General features: G+C 38.2%; 1 protein-coding gene across 2 annotated transcripts in view; it reads left to right on the forward strand.

Annotated features, from left to right (window-relative positions):
• The window catches only part of UGGT1 (UDP-glucose glycoprotein glucosyltransferase 1), a 112888-nt gene that overhangs the window by 69451 nt on the left and 24347 nt on the right, over positions 1 to 19090 (forward strand). For both annotated transcript variants that reach the window (XM_047082889.1, XM_047082890.1), the window contains 10 exons: positions 203 to 409; positions 1394 to 1525; positions 2355 to 2485; positions 5435 to 5530; positions 8782 to 8884; positions 10247 to 10326; positions 11603 to 11792; positions 15534 to 15692; positions 16097 to 16182; positions 17940 to 18024. In XM_047082889.1, coding sequence (XP_046938845.1) covers positions 203 to 409; positions 1394 to 1525; positions 2355 to 2485; positions 5435 to 5530; positions 8782 to 8884; positions 10247 to 10326; positions 11603 to 11792; positions 15534 to 15692; positions 16097 to 16182; positions 17940 to 18024 — 1269 coding nt within the window. The remainder of the gene's footprint in view (positions 1 to 202; positions 410 to 1393; positions 1526 to 2354; positions 2486 to 5434; positions 5531 to 8781; positions 8885 to 10246; positions 10327 to 11602; positions 11793 to 15533; positions 15693 to 16096; positions 16183 to 17939; positions 18025 to 19090) is intronic.

Here is a 19090-nt window from a genome sequence, read left to right on the forward strand (position 1 = left end):
AAGGTAGGCTGGGGACCAGTTCATGTAGGGGTTTGAAAGCCTGGCTATAGCATTTTAATTTTATTCTGTGTGCAGAAGAGAACTGCTGAACACTTTTAAGAGAGATTGTATTTGCTACTTACTGGACTATGACTGATGTTAATGCCACTTTTTAATTTTAAAACATCTACCATATAACTCTTATTTCCCCTTTTGTAAATAGAAATCCAGTAACAATGTTAGAATAAGCATGATCAATAATCCTAGTGAAGATATAAGTTATAAGAACACTCAGATCTCCAGAGCCATCTGGGCAGCTCTCCAAACACAGACGTCCAACTCTGCTAAGAACTTCATCACAAAAATGGCCAAGGAGGAGACTGCAGAGGCCTTGGCTGCAGGAGCTGACATCGGGGGGTTCTCTGTTGGGGTAAGTCTTTGTGTGTTGCATAGGGCTGCCTTGTTCTGTTACTTTCCACAGAAGTTCACTCCCGTGGGCTGATGCATCTTGTTCATGATCGGGATTTTTTATTTTAGTACTGAGTTTCAGAGGATTTCTTTTAGTTTGGAAGAATCTTTCCAAGAAATAACAATTCTGCCACATTCTGTTCACTACTTTTAATATTTTTAAATAAAGTTTCATATCTTATATGATTCATATAAGTTTATATTTTATATAGTTTTTAAAAGATGAGCAATATTTTGATTTGTCTATATAGCAAAATGATTGAAGTTTCTTAAAAGTTAGGGGTTTATGTGTTCTTGATGTATTCTGATATAGGCCCACATGTATTCATCATGTAAGTTACTTACCTTTTGGACTGTTTTGTAGTTTTCAAAAAAAAAAATTTTTTTTTTAATGTTTATTTTTGAGAGAGAGACAGACAAAGTGTGAGCCGGGGAGTGTCAGAGAGAGAGGGAGACACAGAATCTGAAGCAGGCTTCAGGCTCTGAGCTATCAGCACAGAGCCCGACGTGGGGCTCGAACTCACGAACTATGAGATCATGACCGGAGCTGAAGTTGGACGCCCAACTGACTAAGCCACCCAGGCGGCCCTGGACTGTTTTGTAGTTTTAAAATTCTTATAAAATGATGGTGTACTTGATGTTTCAGTCAGAAAAAAGACCCTTGAAATTAGCAAGATTTTAAAATGCAGAATAAAGGTGTGATGAATAATTTGCCAGTTGAACAATCACATAAAAGAATAGGAACAGAAAATAAGCATTACTTGATAAGTGGGAGGGTGGGGGAAAATGGGAAGAGTGAAGAATTGAAACATCATAATGTTAATTATTAAAATTTTGTTCTGACTTTCCATTAAAAGAGTATTTTGTGATTTATTCATTATGATTATTCATTTTTATGGCTTGCTTAATAACAATTACTTTTCCTTAATAACAATTACTTTCCTAGGGCATGGATTTCAGTCTTTTTAAAGAGGTCTTTGAGTCTTCCAAAATGGATTTCATTTTGTCTCATGCCATGTACTGCAGGGATGTTCTGAAGCTGAAGAAGGGACAGAGGGCAGTGATCAGCAATGGAAGGGTGAGGATTTTGTTCTGAGACAAGCTTGACCTCAAATTAGATCAGTGAACAGTGTTGGCGGTGTTCCCTGAAGCTAGTAAACTAACTTTTCAAACAGAGTCACTCTTTTCCTGAGGGGAATGGGGCTTATGCAGTGCTGATGATAATTTCTGCACCCTGATTTCAGAGGAGGCTTGCTTTTGTTACAAGTGTTCTTGTGTAAAACCTTCCCACTGTTTATTATGTCCTGTCCTGTGTATAGTGACAAGAGTGTGGTGTCTCTCAGAGAATAAGCTGATAAAGTTTTGATCTGTGAAGTATTCATCCCCTGTGGGGACCGTGTTCATAGTTGTGCAGTCTCTGTGAACTTCATTGGTGCAGGCTTAGACTCTTTCATGCATATCTGCAGCCATAGACATGAGACTCGGGGGGCCAAGGGGGGCATACCAAACTTGAAACTCTTAGCACAGAGGGTGAAATCTCTGCTGTCTGTCACTCACCACACTGCATCTCTTAAAAACATCTTAAAAACTTCACTGCACTGCATTTAGTTTTATTATTTATATCCAGTGAGAATTAATGAAGACTTTATTGCTATTTTGTTTTACTTCAGAGTTGCTGACTAAAAATATTGTGACATATACAAGTGTACACTCTGTGTGGTTGAGGAATTGATAAATAACTGGATGAATTGATTTGGGTTTAATTTTTGCCTTTTTCATTGATTTTATTAGATGTATACATGTCTTGGGTCTTTACCCTGATAGGCTTCTAAGATAGCCAGACGACCACAGAGGGCTTCTTTACAGCTTGCTGATTCTAGCACTGACCATGCTGCTCCTCTTCACAGATCATTGGACCGCTGGACGACGGTGAACTCTTTAATCAAGACGATTTCCACCTCCTAGAAAATATCATCTTAAAAACTTCAGGACAGAAAATCAAATCCCATATTCAACAGCTTCGGGTAGAAGAAGATGTGTACGTTTTGCCATGAAAGAAATTAATTAGTGCATACCTAGGGGCTGGGTTAATTGAACATTCCTTGTGCTTCCTATTTCATGGTGTTTTATTTTCAGCTTGAGCATATAATAATGCTTTTCATTTCAGGTGTTTACTTTTGCTTCTGTTGAAACAAGTTAATTTATTTAAAGAACTGAAGTAGGTCTCTTCGTTTTGTTTTTTCTTGGTTGTGGAAAATTTCAAACATATGCAAAAGTAGAGGGGTGAGGTGAGGGTTTTTTTTTAGTTTTTTGTTTTTTGTTTTTAACCTTGGAATACTTTTGTAAAGAGGTACTTTCTCTCATTTGTTTTATTTTGTTCAGGAAAGGAAAGTAGGCTAAATGCTTCTTTTCCTTTATTTATTAGCATAGAATAATGAGTTGTTTCTCTTGTATCCTGCATAGGTGATGAATTGGTTATTGTGGTTTTTAATATTTATTTTAATTCTTTCAGTGTTCTTGTTAGCTAATGTATTTTAATGAGTTATTTCTCAATGGGAAGAAAATGAATTATTTAACTGGTCCACGTCCCTGATGTGGACCCATAGGTCCGTTATGGACCCATAACGAGGGCCCATAGGTCATATACACATGGTTCTTGTATTAAATATTAAATGAATGTAGTAGGAGGGATATATTTTATGTTTAATTTTTTGAGGAACCATCATGTTTTCCCACACAGGACGTACCATTTTACTTTCCCATCAGTAATGTGTAAGGGTTCCAATTTCTCCACATCCTCATCAATACTTGTTATTTTTTGGGTTTTTTTGGTAATACCCTAATGGATCTGAAGTGGTATCTCTTTGTGGTTTGATTATCACTTCCCTAACAATTAGTGATGACATCTGAATATCTTTGGAAAAATATCCATTCAGTGCTTTGTACCTTGTTTTTTTTTAAGTAATCTCTCCACCCAGTGTGGGGCTCCAGCTCACAACCCAGAGATCAAGACTTTCATGCCCACTGAGCCAGCCAAGTGCCCCTACTCTGCACATTTTTAATTGTGTGTTTTTTTATTATTGACTTATAGGAGTTCTGTGGAAATATGTAAATATTTGGGCTATTGATCTTTTATAGATAGATGAGATGCAAATATTTTGTCCCATTCTGTGAGTTGTATTTTCACTCATTTGTAGTGTTCTTTGATGAGTAGTTGGAGGATACGCAATTTAAAAGTTCTGGTTTTTTTCTTCATCTCTTTCACATACCCTCATGCCACAGGGTTTAAGATACATGTCTTAGTGAAGAACTGACCTCGATAGCTGCCAGAGTAGTCCCTTTGCCAAGCCTTGTGTGATAGGGGAAGGAATCTTTTTTCATCTCAGTCAGTAGTGGGGCTACAGATAAGGAGGTTTCCTTCTACCTCAGTGGCTCTTCAGTGATACCCCTTGTTCTGGCCTATGAAACACTTCTCTGATGCAGGCTAGGAGGTGTTCCCATGTCTCGAAGCCATCATGTCACGGGCATAGGCTTGGTGTGGTGTGTCCTTGGACCACTCCCTCTCTCTGTGAAGTCTTTGTGGACTACATGATTGCCAGACTGTGCACCAGAGACTTGCCTTTTACTAAAGAGAAGTGGCTCTGGGTCTCTCCTAGGTGGATTGAGGGAAATAAGGTAGTCCCAGGGCTACCTAAAGATAAACTAAAACTATTCGGGTTCTTAGAATTACCTTGCTTGCCTAGGGCTTTCAGTAGTGCCATAGCTGCGCCACCTTGGAGTGGCCCGCTTTGACAGCCACAGCTTTCACTCATGGCCCAGACCTGCAGCCACAAGGCCATCCTTAGCTTTCTGAAGCTCAGCTCTGGGCTGTTTGATCAGGGTGCTTTGTGAACTTTTAGGGAGTTTGTTGTTTGCCTGCTCAGCCAAGTCCATACAACCCAGCATCCCTTGGCATGTTTTGTGACAGTGTTGACACATCACAGGAAACAAGTGGCCTGGATTATATGTATTCAGAGTCAGTAGTGAGAAGTACCAGAGAGGCAGTTTGATATAGCTGTTTGGTTCAGTGAGAAAATGTATAGGCTTGATTCCAGTTCACATAGTTACAGGTGTTTTTTAGAATTCTTAGAATTCAGTGCTTGGTTCAGCAGATTTGACCTTTTTTATAAGTCTCCTGATTTAGTTCAAGATCTTCCTTAGTTAGAAATCAACTTTAGAAGGGTCAGGGAAAGCAGAAATACTTTTCTACATTGTTTACTGCAGCGCTGATTGTAATAGTGAAATAGGAAGCAACCTGGATGTTCGCTAGCCAGTTGGTGATTATGACCTATCCATAAACATATTAGTGAAAATATTGATGCACCCTGTGTTTATTAGCTAACAAAAATATGTTTGTAGTATATGTTTGCAATATATTGTTAAATGAAGAAGCAGGTTACTAAATAATATAATCCCACTTATGATTATATATGTATTTATATATGTTTAAAAATATAGAAGAATTATGAACCAAAATGTCATCAGTGCTTAACTCTTGATAAGGGCATTATATGTATATCTGTTTTCTCATTTTTTTTCTGAATTCTTTCCAGTGAACTATTACTCTAATAATCATAAAAACTATTAGAGGTGTTTAGCAGCGGGTGAGGGAGAAGGTAAATACCACAAACTGACAGTCTGTTACGGGATGGGCCCTGAGCTTGGTGCTTTCTGTTGAGCTGGTGCAATGTTTACAAGAGCCATACCAAGTAGGTACTACTATCCCCATTTCACATATGGGCAAATCGGTGTCTTCTTTCAAGGTTATGAAACTACTCAGTTACAAAATCGTACTTTTTCTCATGCGTGCCTGTTGGTAAAAAGTTCGTACATTCTTCAAACCGTCTTGTTGGTATTCACTACTTAGGCTGATTATATCATGTTCAGCAATAATTGGAAAAACCTTCGGTGAAAGAGATGCTAAATCTTCACCAACCATGTCTTTCAGGGCAAGTGACTTGGTCATGAAGGTGGATGCCCTCCTGTCGGCTCAACCAAAAGGAGATGCAAGAATCGAGTACCAGTTTTTTGAAGACAGACATAGGTACAGAGTTAATGTTGAATTCATGCATATTCTTGAATAAACTCTTAAGGTTGCCTGTATCTCATCTCCTTTATTTTTCCATGTGAAGTGTGTACATAGTTCTTACTGGAATGGCAAATTTGTCCACGGTGTATTTTTCATATATACGCATTTTCATATGCAGAATTCATAAAGGGATCTTGGTTGCATAAACACTGACGTTTATTTCTAAATCTGAAATTTATTTAGACAGTACCCTTTTAGAAAACAGAAAGCATTTAATGACAGATCAGTTGTAATTTTCTGATAAGAATAAACGCAGGTTGTTAGAACACTTGTATCGTTCATCTTTTACTGAAAATGGTTTTGTTTTCAATAAAATAAAAATAAGTTTAGTATTATGAAGTTCTTGCCTTTTGTTTTTTTTAGTTTTTTATTTGAAAAGTTTCAAAGCTGCTGAATAGTTGAAAGATTATTACAGTGAACACCCAAATATCTTCAACCTGGGTTCTCTGGTTGTTAACATTGTGCCACATTTATCTGTCATCTACCTGTGGGTCGTGTATGTATGTATACAATGTGTATGTTTGTGAACAAGCATACATGCACTCACATTTTTCCTGAACCATTTGAAGGTCCGTTTCAGACATCATTACACATCATGTCTGAATTCCTCAGCATGTGTCTCCTGAACACTTGGGGTATCTCTACCATTAGCATATTTCAGAGATTTAGCCTTGATACGGTGATAGTAAGTAGCACACAGTCCTATTCACCTTTCTCTAAGGCCCCTGTAATGACCTTTGAAAATGGTTTTGTTCTTTGATTTGGTCCAGATCACACATTGCAGTCCTTTGCTGTGTGTCTCTGTAGTCTCCTTAAATCCAGAACTGTTCCCTGCTTTTTGTTTTTATTTTATTTTATTTTTTGTTGTTGTTTTTTTGTTTTTTTTTTTTTGTCTCTTATGACCCTTTTTTCTAACAGTCCAGGCCAATTATTTTGTGGAATGTCCCATAGTCTAGGTTGTTTTCTCATGATTAGACTTAAGATTAACTTGTCTTTAGAAAGAACCTCTACAGTTGATATATGTAGCCAGGCAGGTTATATATCTTGATATATCTAGATATACCACTAAAACCTTAGAGGTTTTAGATACAGATGCCTGCTTCCTGCTCCTTTATGATTCTAATTTAATTAGTCTGGCGTAGATTGGACTTTGGTTTAGTTGACCCATGCTTTCTGATATCCAGTCCTTGTGGGGATCAAATCTGACTGGACTGTTTGATCCAGGCTAGAATGGAGAATCTGTTAGAAACCAGATGATTTCTGAAGCTGGTGCTGCTGGTTTGGAGCCACATTTTGAGAACAGCTGTAGTAGAGTTAAAAAAAAAAACAAACAAAAAAATGGTTATTTTAAAATAATTATTGGCGGCTGAAATTGTTAATTTTGTCAAAAATTGAAATCATCTGCTTTGATACAGGCACAAAGCTGTTCCGATGGTTATTTCCAAAACTGTTAGGATTTGAAATAACCTTCATCACCATTTAAACTATACTTACACGGTATTTTTAGTTAATTTTTAGTTATTTAGTTATTTAGTTATTTTTAGTTATTTTGTACTTTTGTTTTCCTCCCACTGGGTAAATATTCTTGCACAGAATAGTAGTGGTTAGCGCGGGAACTACATTAAAACATTGTTCAGCACAAAGATAGGCACTGATTTGACCAGTTAAGATTTTGGAAAATTGGATGTGTTTTGGAATTCTTTCACCTTTATTCCTTTTCAAAATGTATCAGAAGTTCTTGCTCCTCTTAAGTCATCTAAGTCAATGTGACTTCATAGGGAGGCTGTGTAGCTGGAAACCACAGATGGGAAGATGCAGATTCTCCCCCAGAAATCTTGGGGGTACAAATTGCAATCTAACCAGCTGCTGTTTTTTACTTATTAAGACAAAATATGTATAACTTAATATCCTTGTAAATTGGCTTAATTCTTCTGAACTTGTGATTAACAGTACATATTATCCAGAAAAATAATTTTTTATTATTTTCTTTAATGTTTATTCATTTTTGAGAGACAGAGAACACGAGTGGGGGAGGGGCAGAGAGAGAGAGGAAGACACAGAATCCAAAGCAGGCTCCAGGCTCTGAGCTGTCAGCAAAGAGCCCGACTTGGGGCTCGAACTCACGAACCGTGAGATCATGACCTGAGCCGAAGTTGGACGCTTAACCAACTGAGCCACGCAGGTGCCCTGAATTTTGCTAATTTTTAAATGAGAAAACTGGCAATATTCTTTTTTTTTTTTTTAATGTTTGTTTGTTTTTGAGAGAGATACAGAGTCGAGTGAGGCAGGGGCAGAGAGAGGGAGACACAGAATCTGAAGCAGGCTCCAGGCTCTGAGCTGTCAGTACAGAGCCTGATACGGGGCTTGAACCCACTAACCGTGAGATCATTACCTGAGCTAAAGTCAGATGCTCAACTGACTGAGCCACCCAGACACCCCATCCAGAAAAATATTTGTGTCCTGTGACTCAGTAATCTCATGTCTAGGACTTTGTTCACTTCAACGAAATTTCCAGTGTGAAAAAAAGTATATCTACGAAGTTACAGGCTGCAAGCCATCTAAATGTCCAGCAATAAGAAATAGCTTGGGTAAATATGGCAGATTCACAGGGTAAATAGATTTTTTCCTATTCAGGATATTTGATGTGTAACAGTATGGAAAAATCATGATAAGGTGGTGAGGGAAGGAAGGAAATTGTTATAAAATTGCTACTATCTTTATACAGGCATTTGAGAAGGTCTACAGAGAAAAATGCCACAGAATGGTTGGGTTGGGGTGGCAAGATTTTATGCTTCTTTCTTTTTTCTCTCACAAGTTTTCTGTAATGTTCTTTGTATTTAAAAAATCCGTTATTTCTTCTCTCCTCATACCCTTCTCGTCAAGAAAAAAAAATTGGCATGTTTGTAATTGTCAAAAACAAACATCAGCTTTTAGCAGTTTTCGGTTAAATACAATTTCAAGCTGGTTTTCCTCTATTAACACATATCTTTTGGTTCATTTTGAGTGAATTTGAATCTTCAGGTTTTGCAAACTTTGAGGTAGATGTAATAACAGAGTTAACCACCATGTAGCCTTATTGTTTTAGATCTAAAGTGTTTTTGGAAATGCTGAGAGGGCTGATAGCTTATGTTGGCCTTAAAAAAACAAAGTTAACTTTGTTTCCTGTTTTCCATGAGATTCACGTTTTGTCTTTTTGATCTCTGTAGTGCAATTAAAATGAGGCCGAAAGAAGGGGAGACGTACTTTGACGTCGTGGCTGTCATTGACCCTGTCACCAGAGAAGCACAGAGACTTGCCCCGTTGCTCTTGGTAGGCATGGCTTCTGAGGCTGTTCTCATCTCTATCTGAAGTGGTCACAGGTCCTGTGACTCTCTGAGAGTCTTATTGTTCCCGTAGTTATCTTCACAGGGCATTGGAAAATGCCACAGGGCGTCATGGCAGAGCAAGTGTCTTCATACAAATTGGTAGTGGCTCTGGAAACATCCTTCTAACCTTAGGATGTTGGTACAAGTTTGGTTGGTTTCCTCATGTACTAAAAAAAAAGTCCTATTTACAGCAAGATTTTTTTTTTTTTCTTTAATGTTTATTTATTTTTGAGACAGAGAAAGAGCACAAGTAGGGAATGGGCAGAGACAGAGAGGGAGACAGAGAATTCACAGCAGGCTCCAGGCTCTGAGCTGTCAGCACAGAGCCCGACGTGGGGCTTGAACTCACGAACTGTGAGATTATGACCTGAGCCAAAGTTGGACGCTTAACCAGCTGAGCCACACAGGCGTCCAAGAGCAAGATGTCTTTTAATTAACTTTATTTATGCCATGTTTTGATTTATAAGGAATAAGAGGTAAAAAGATACATGAATGTTGCTTTATCATTTTCCTTTTTTAAAACTAGCAATTTAAAAATTGTAGCATGTCTTGTACATTTGTGTAAGATACTACAGTTTTAAGAAAATTTAGGAGCTCTGCCAAAAATACAGTTGCTTCAACTTTTTTTTGAGTTGTATTTCTTTTTTAAGGTAAAGTTTTATTGATGTGTAATCAGCTAACCTTTTTGTGGGCGTGTGTATATATATGCATTTTTTTCACTGTAGTATGTAAACTGCACTGATGAACCTTTAAAATTTTCCTTGTGTAGGGGTGCCTGGGTGGCTCAGTTGGTTAAGCACCTGACTTCAGTTCAGGTCATGATCTCACAGTTCATGGGTTCGAGCCCTGCATCGGGCTCTGTACTGACAGCTCAGAGCCTGGAGCCTGCTTCAGATTCTGTGTCTCCCTCTCTCTGTGTCCCTTCCCTGTTCATGTTTTATCTCTCTCTCTCAAAAATAAATACACATTAGAAAAATTAAAAAATTTTCCTTCTGTAGACAGCTCTCCATTATCCATCAGTTGCCTCAACACATGGGGAACAGTAATTTGCAGTAGCCCACTTGCTATGTTTTTGCCAAATGAAATGTATGTGTGATTTAGATTGTGCCCCAGAGTTGTGATTTCCAGAAATTTCTCCATTGCAGACTATTATTCTCTTTCTGTCTTTCTTGAGATATTAAGAGGTGTTCTCTCAACTCAGTGTCAGAGTGATAAATTTCTGAAGAGAAAATGTAAATATTTTGTCTCAAATATCATTTAGTTTCACTATAGGAAAATGTGTTTTGTCTCTTGTTTGCACTTTTAGGTTTTAACCCAGCTGATCAACATGAATCTAAGAGTGTTTATGAACTGCCAGTCAAAACTTTCTGACATGCCTTTAAAAAGGTAAAACAAAGCTCTTTAAGAAATCAGTTGAAAACGTGGTACTAAATCTGAAAGCTGGTATTGCGTGTTAAGGATCAAATGGGCTTATAGCTGGAGTTCATGTTTGAAAAGATCATTTACTGAATGTTTAGGTTTGCTAAATTTCTGCTTTAATCAGAAGTTCTGAGAACTTAGCGTGGGCATGGAAGCATTTAGGTGGCGTTAACCCAAGCTACCGTGTGTGCCTGCCTGCCTTTCCTTCTTTCCTTCCTGCCTTTCCTTCCTTCCTTCCTTCCTTCCTTCCTTCCTTCCTTCCTTCCTTCCTTCCTTCCTCCTTCCTCCTGCCTGCCTGCCTGCCTGCCTGCCTGCCTGCCTTTCCTTCTTTTCTTCCTGCCTGCCTGCCTGCCTTGCCTTGCCTTACCTGCCTGCCTTCCTCTTTCCTTCCTTCCTTCCTTCCTTCCTTCTTCCCTGCCTCCATCCCTCTCTCAGAATTATGTCATTGTTTAATTTTAAACATTTGGATCAATGTAGCTATTAAATTTACCTAGTTAAAAAAATGTGCTGTGGTGCAAGAAGAAACTTGCCTGTCTTTTTTTATCTTAAAAGTGGAGCAGAATTATTTCAAGTTGTAGTATATTTGTCAGAGGAAACTTGGTGAGGTCCATTTGCATGTGTCTTGAGAAGGAGGGCAGGCTTAGCTGTGTGTTGTCTAAACCTTGGAATGGTCATTTATGAAAAAAATTATATAAAAAGCAGTTAATAGTAATAGGGTAGCATCTTCTGGGTCTGTGGGAAATTCCTTATATGCAAATGTGCTGTGTTTTATAAATTAGATTCTAAGTGAATTCAGATATTGTTTCAAAGTCACTCAATGGCTCTCAGCTTCCACTGTTGTCCTTGAACAGGAGAGATGTTTAAACTATTGTGCATAGTGTTTCCAGGGCCCACCTGAGAACCCAGTCACCATTTAGGACTTTGTGTTTAAGAGAAAAATAAGTGTTTTTCTCATTGAAGGGAAACATGTGCTTAGGAAATCTTGTGTCTCTAACAGCAGCCACCCTTAGCAGTCCCAGAAAGAATGACCTTTCCTCTCATTTCTGTCCCTCATGCCCTTATCTTGCATCTGCAACAGCCACAGGAGGCATAATTAGGTCAAGAGATGGTTTTGGAAACACTTTTCCCAGTGTGGGGGACTACCTTTCCAAATATAGTTTGTTTTGATTTGTGTGGATGCCTGGGAACCTAAGGACTGTGGGTATATTAAAAAGGCTCAATTTTTTTTTCTTTCCAATTTCAGCTTTTACCGTTATGTCTTAGAACCAGAGATTTCTTTCACTCCAGACAATAGCTTTGCTAAGGGTCCAATAGCAAAATTTTTGGATATGCCACAGTCTCCTCTGTTCACCCTGAATTTGAACACACCTGAGAGTTGGATGGTGGAGTCTGTCAGAACACCATATGATCTTGATAATATTTATTTAGAAGAGGTAAGAATATCATTGCTTCTATGTATATAATCATGTGTACAACCTTTTTTTAAGAAGTGGTGGTAGTTTCTGACTGAACAGACTGGATCTCAGTCAGGCAGGACTCTGAGATGTCCGTGTTCATGTGTGATTGTATTTTTAACAGCTTCATTGAGATTTTTTTACATATCATAAAATTTACCCTTTTAAAGTATATATAGTTCAGTAGTTTTAGAATATTCACAAATTTTGCAGTCATCACCACTAGATAGAAACTCCATACCCATTAGCAGTCACTTCCCATGCCCCCTGACCCCTGGCCACCACTAATCTACATTCTATCTCTATGGATTTGCCTGTTCTGACTTTTCATCTAAAGAGAATCGTACATTTTTGTGACTGGCTTCTTTCACTTTAAATTATTATTTTCAGGATTCATCAATGTTGTGGCATGTATTTAATTCTTTTTTATTGCCAGGTAATACTGTATGGACATACCATGTTCTATTTATCCATTCATTGATAGACATTTGGGTTGTTTCCACTTTTTGGCTATTATAAATAGTGCCGCTGAGAACATTCATGTCCCAAGTTTTTGTAGATGTGCTTTTATTTCTCTTAGAGTTGGTGGATCATATGGTAATTCTACGTGTAATTGTTTGAGGGATTGCCAGACTGTTTTCCAAGGGTGACTGCACCATTTTCCATTCCTGCCCATGATGTTGAACATTTTTTCATGTGTATATTGGCTATTTGTATATCATCTTTGGGGAGAAATGTCTGTTTAAATCCTTTGCCTATTTTAAAAAATTTGCTTACCATTTTGTGGAGGGAGTCATAAGAGTTCTTTGTATATTCTGGAAACAAGTCCCTTATCAAATATATGGTTGGTAAATAATCTCTTTCATTTTCTTAGCTATCTCACTTTCTGGAAAATGTCCTCTGAAGCACAAATATTTCTAATCTCAATGAAATCTAAATGACCTTTTCTTTTGTTGCTTGTGCTTTTGGTAGTATACCTAAGAAACCAACGTTTAACCCCAGGTCACAAAGATTTACTCCTGTGTTTTCTTATAAGACTTTCAAAGTTTTAAACTCTTACATTGAGGTCTTTTATTCATTTGGAGTTAATTTTTGTATATGATGTGAAGTACGGTTATAGCTTTATTCTTTGTGTGTGAATATCCATTTGTCACAGCACCGTTTGTTGAAAAGACTGTTCTGTCTCCACTGAATAGTCTTGGTACCTTAGCCAGATATCTGTTAGCCCTAAATATGAATTCAATTCTGGACTCTCAGGTCTATTTCCTTGATTTGTGTGCCTGTTCTTAGGCCACACTTGTCTTATTGTAGCTTTGTTGTGAGTTTTGAAATTGGTTAGTGAGTTTTCCAATTTTATTCCTCATTTTCAAAATAGTTTTGACTGTTTTGGGTTCTTTGCATTTTGGAATCAGCTTGTTAATATCTGTAGAAAAGGCTGTTGGGATTTTGATAGAGAGTGCATTAAATTCCTAGATCAATTTGAAGAATATTACCATCTTAACATTAAGTTTTCTGATCCATGAACATGGGATGTCTTTCCATTTATTTAGGTCTTTAATTTCTTTTAACAGTGTTTTGTAGTTCTTATTATACAAGCCTATAAAAGATCATGTCATCTGCAAATAGAGGTAGTTTTATTTTTTTCTTTCCAAACAAGATGTCTTTTAAATTTTCTTGCCTAATTGGGAAATATTTAAGTTACCAGTTCAGTCTCTTTTTGTGGATTTGTTTAGATTTTCTATCTTGTCTTAAGTCAGTTTTGTGTCTCAGGAATTTATCCCTTTTATCTAGGTTACAGCTTGTTGGCTTACAGTTGGTTATAGCATTTTCTTACAGTGAGTTGGCTCTTCCTCTCTTTTTTTGTGGTCAGTCTCACTAAAAGTTTGTCGGTTTGTTGATATTTTTGAAGAACCAGCTTTTGGCTTTGGTGATTTTTCTGTTTTTCTGTTCTTTTTTTCACTCATTTTCATATAACTTAAGGTAAGTGGTCCTTTTCCCCCAGTCCATTTTCAAAGACCAAGAGCTCACAAGAGTTGTTTGCTGATGTCTCTTCATAGCCCTCACTCTCTGTACCTAGTTCAGAGTGTATTAACGAAGGAATCAAAACATATGGTCTTTACTTACAAGGAGCTTACAGCATCTCAGGGCCTCCTTCCTTTCTAAGACATCTGTCTCTGTATCTACCCTAAATATATTCTACAATTGAAGCCTGTTTGCTCATTCTGTCTTCTGCAGACTTGGGAGAACAGGAACTTGAAGGTAGTTATTAGAGAAATTCTCAGCCCTCTTATCATTAGAGTGAAGAAGAATCCCTCAGGTGCTAAGTTAGGGGTGAGTGTTGTGTACACACTTGCCTTATTCCCTGCCTCAAACTTGTCTACCATATTTATAACAAACAGGAAGTGGAGTTGTTGCCCTTGAAGAATGAACTTTTGCTGAGGAGATTATAAAATGGCCACAAAAAGCACTAAAGAGCAGTGCAAGTAGGCACAGAACAGATGCAGAGTAGCTCTCTTCTATGTCCTTAGAATTTTTGCTGTTCTTTCCTAGACTTTCTCTGGTTTCTCTGTATCCACTAAAAACACAGAGCCTAGGACTTGGTGCTTTCGTGGAGGTGTACTCCTTAGCTTTCCTTATTAAACTTTTAGAATTTAGTGTAGCAGTAATATTAAGCTCCAAATAGTGTGTTATTAGCATTAGATAGGATGACAGAGCCAAGTCTGAACCAGCTTGGGATAAAAAAAATCCTTTCATCAGCCAAAGCCAGGCTGTCCCAAGACCTTGCAATTATATGTTATATTCTGCAAGGAATCAGTAATAATTTAGGCAGTTGGTGTGGAACATGAATTTTATGCCATTATGGAGCCCTCAAATACATTTGGATATTGTGATTTAGAACAGCAATATTTTGGGGCACCAGAGTGGCTCAGTTGGTTAAGTGTCCAACTTCGGCTCAGGTCATGATCTTGCAGTTTGTGAGTTCGAGCCTGGCATTGGGCTCTGTGCTGACAGCTCAGAGCCTGGAGCCTGCTTTGGATTCTGTGTCTCCCTCTCTCGCTGCCCCTCCCCTGCTTGTGCTTGCTCTCTCTCTCTCCCTCTCAAAAAAATATTTTTTAAAAAATTAAAAAAAAAAATAGCAGTCTTTTCAGCTATATCCTAAAGGCCAAGATAAATTTACATTTTTTCTCTGCGGTTTCTCACTGTTTCTCATTATTTTTTCATTTTCTCATGGAAGTTAGTCCTGGTAGTATTCTTTTCTGTTTTCTTTATTATTTAGCTTTTAGATCTGTTCATTCTTTTGGCAGGTTTTTTTTTTTTTTTAACATGCTTTTTCTAATACTACCTTCCTAGATGGCAGTCTTATCCTCTCATCTGTACAAAAACCTCCTTATTGTGTTTTTTTTCCTCTTTCCAGCCCATCTGAGTTTTGAACATTGTAAACAGTTGTTGACCACCAGCACAGTCAAGATACAGAGCATTTCCATCGCCCCAGAAAGTTCTCTTGTGCCCCTTTGCAGGCAGTCCCCTCCCTTTCCTGCCACTATAGTTTTGCCTGTCCATGAATTTCTTAGAAATATGACCATAGAGTATGCAGCCCTTTATGTCTGGCTTTTGTTCACTTTGCACAGTGCATTTGAAATCCATGTTGTTGCATGTGTCAATAGTTTGTTTCTTTTTATTGCTAAGTAGTTTTCAAGTGATTTAATTCTGCTATTGCAGGTGGATAGTATAGTGGCCGCTGAGTATGAACTGGAGTACCTCTTACTAGAAGGTCACTGCTATGACATTACCACAGGCCAGCCCCCACGAGGACTGCAGTTTACATTAGGAACTTCGGCCAACCCAGTCATTGTGGATACCATTGTTATGGCCAATCTGGTAAATAATCATCAGTACATCACATGGTGGTATTGAGTCATGCTAATTTGGGCAGTATGATTTATGATGGAGCAGTTTGCATTCTGAACATAAGTGGGATTAAAGTTCATAATTGACAGTTTGGTCAATATAAAAATCATAAGTTTACTTAAATTTATACATTGGAATTATATGTCAGCCTAAAAAAAATGCTAACATATTCTGAATGTTCTGCTCTAATCAAATTGGCCCCTGCAAATGCATAGCTTGTGAGCTGACAGCATTTTTCTTGGCTTTGGAGCTTTGTAGCTTCTTCATACATGACACATAAAATATGAGTGACTGATACTTCACAAAAGGAAGTAACTGTTCCTCAGAAATAGCATTTTGATGAGAACTAAAATTTGTCTTTCTTCTTACCCTAGGGCTACTTTCAGTTAAAGGCCAACCCAGGAGCTTGGATTCTCAGATTAAGGAAGGGTCGTTCTGAAGATATTTATAGAATATACAGGTAAGATTAAGTGACGGAGGTGCTTTTTTTTTTTTTTTCCAGAACATTTTGCAGAGAATCAGCTTCAATTGAGTTCTACACTGGCAGTTAGCCAGGGAATAAGAATTTGATTTATGTGTGATGAAACAATGTTTTTCTGGGAAATTGAGTATAGAAGAATTGGCAGGGTATGATTAGTTAATAAGTGGTATAAACAGTAATAAGTATAGTTAAGTTTCACTCTTTAGTCTTTCCATTGTGCTAGCGGTATCTCCGAATCAGATCATTCTGTCACTGCGATGAAAACCATATGTAGATGAGAAATTGAGTCCTTTCAAAAAAAGAGAAAAGAAATGATGAACAGTTAAACTTTTTTACCTAGACAGTGTATTTCTCCACGCTGGGTGAGTCGCAGATGCACAGCATGTGTAAGGTGTGACTGTGAAATCTGGGTGCCAGCGCTGGCTTTCCTGGTCTGTGGTAGTAAGAAAGTACTTCCAGAGCATTTCCTCAGTAGCCAGGGTTCTGCCTTTAGGTTTGCTATAAATGGCTATTAGTTTAAAAAAAATTATATAGCCTTTTAAAAAGTGTAATCTGAATTTTGCTAAATACAATTTAAATTAGTTTTAAGCTCTGTGAAGAGACTTTGTATCAATTTTTTAGGGAGGGATTTCCATTAGACTGTACTTAAAACACCCTCTTGTTGTGTCATCTTAGTTCTAGAAGATCTTACCCGACATTTGTGAAAGCAGTGTGGATTCTTGAAGCTATTATAATAACGTATTCGTTGTAAATACCATTCCTCTAAGTAATGTTTTCTCCACATATGGTTTTGCAGAATTTAATCCTGTCATAAGTTTACTTGTTCTTCTGAACCTTGTCCCTTCTGCCTTCTGTGTGCCCTTTCCCTAGCCATTCTTTCCCCTTCTCTTGGAGTGTGGAGACCTCCTCTCTTCCTCCTGTCTAGACCTCCCTTCCTCTTGGATATTCCTAGTCTCTGGAGCGTTTCATGCTCCCCCATGAGAATCTTACCTTTCCTGAGAACTCTGCTCTCTGTGGGATGACAGTGAATGCAGTGAATTTATATTTTATCGTGGCTTTCTGCACTTAACATCTTGAAAATTGGTACTTGGAAATTCTAGGCATTACAGTTGACTGGGGATATTTTATTTTTAATTTAAAGTTTTTCTTCTTCTGCCCCAGATCTGCCTGAAAATAGCTTTTTATAGTTCTTCCTCCAGAGTATGGGCCCCAGACGGAGTTACAGGGCCTAGACTTGGCTGATTGTGTACCTCCAGGCAGAAGGATAGAGTAGACAACTTTACAGAACTCTGAAGTAGAGCCATGCTTTGTCACCTGTCCATGAAAGAGTAGAAGTGATGTGTTTCCAGTGATGGTTCAGTGGCTCATGTCCGTGGGCACTCCTTTATTGCTGGTGGTGAGCATGGCTCAGACTTAGTAAATACAGGTGTTAAGTGCGCCAGCACTGGGAGCCTCTCACTCTCTGAAAGGTAATTTAAAGGGGAGACCCAAGAAGAAAGTCTGGGCTGTGACGGATTGGAATGCTCAATGTTTGAAGGATAGAGATTCTGACAAGTGCTTCTGTGTAGTTTGAAGGGACTTGCTACAGTTTGCGGGAAAATAATTTGTTCTGGAAAACTCCTTTATGATAAAGATGATGGACAAATATGGCATTTTGATATCAGACTCCTTACTGCATTTCAAGAATTGTGATTTATAACATCTGCCTTACTCTTTCCCTTTGTTTTCTCTCGAAGCCATGATGGCACAGATTCTCCTCCCGATGCGGATGAAGTTGTTGTCGTCCTCAACAACTTCAAGAGCAAAATTATTAAAGTGAAGGTGAGCTTGGAAATACTAAGGCAGCAACTTTTATAGTGGGTAAAAGTAGCAGTATTCTGGCATTCAGTAGCTCTCATCTAGAAGTAGATGGATTTAACTGATAATAATGCTATCACTGTGATCATTGTTTTACAGCTTCTATGCGTATCAAATCATCACATTGTATGCCTGAAGTTTACACAATATTGTGTGTCAGTAGTCTCTCAGTAAAGCTGGTGGGGAAGAAAAGAAACTGGTCTAAGGCTTTAATTCACCTTTGGGATTTTACTGTAGGGTTTATAAGAATGCTTCTTTACGTGTGAAACGTCTTTCGTAAATATACATTTGTGGCTTTCTTCAACTGAGAGATTGCACCTTTTGAGTAATCTCAGTGAGCGATACAAGTCTCAGATATTCTGGTGTTTACATAGCCACAATTCACATTATTGCTGACTGTTCTCAGAAAACTGGGAAGAATGACAGTGAAAATTTCAACAACGGTAATTGGTAGCCCTATTTCATTTCTTTTCACGTCTCAGAATTTTAAAGTTCTTAGTGCCTTAAATTCAAGTAAAAGGTATTACAGAATAAACAATCATTACACACAGTAAAATCTAAAGCAGACCACACACAGAAGAGTAGAAAACTGCTCCCTGTGCTGGTGAGAAGATTCAACCCATCTTTATCCTGGTGAATCCTGAAAACAGGCTGTGGCGCGAAGTGACTCTGTCCTGACGGGTAGCTCTCCTGTGGGGTGCACTCTCCCTGGAACAGCTGTCAGCTTGGTGGATGATGCTGCTAGTTTTGCTCAGACTCTGTTTCCTATACAGTTGAATTTGAGGTTCTTTGACCATTTTTCAGACTACAGTTATTACTGAATTACAAGAGGTTTCTGTCTCATCACCTGAGGTGTTAATGTGGTATGTGAAAGATCATTCTGTTGAACTGGTCTAGACTGTAGGTGGGCCGTGCCTGCCTGTGACACAGCTTTCTTTCGCCAGAATATGGGCACCAGATTGAGTTATGGGGCCTAGACTTGGCTGTAGGAAGTAGGGGCTTCGTCCCCTACTGTTCATGGTACCCCTCA

Source organism: Lynx rufus, unplaced genomic scaffold (assembly GCF_022079265.1).
Source record: "Lynx rufus isolate CCGP_SWC_20201006 ecotype Redwood Valley unplaced genomic scaffold, mLynRuf1.p SCAF_2, whole genome shotgun sequence".
In the NCBI taxonomy this organism is placed as follows: domain Eukaryota; kingdom Metazoa; phylum Chordata; class Mammalia; order Carnivora; family Felidae; genus Lynx; species Lynx rufus.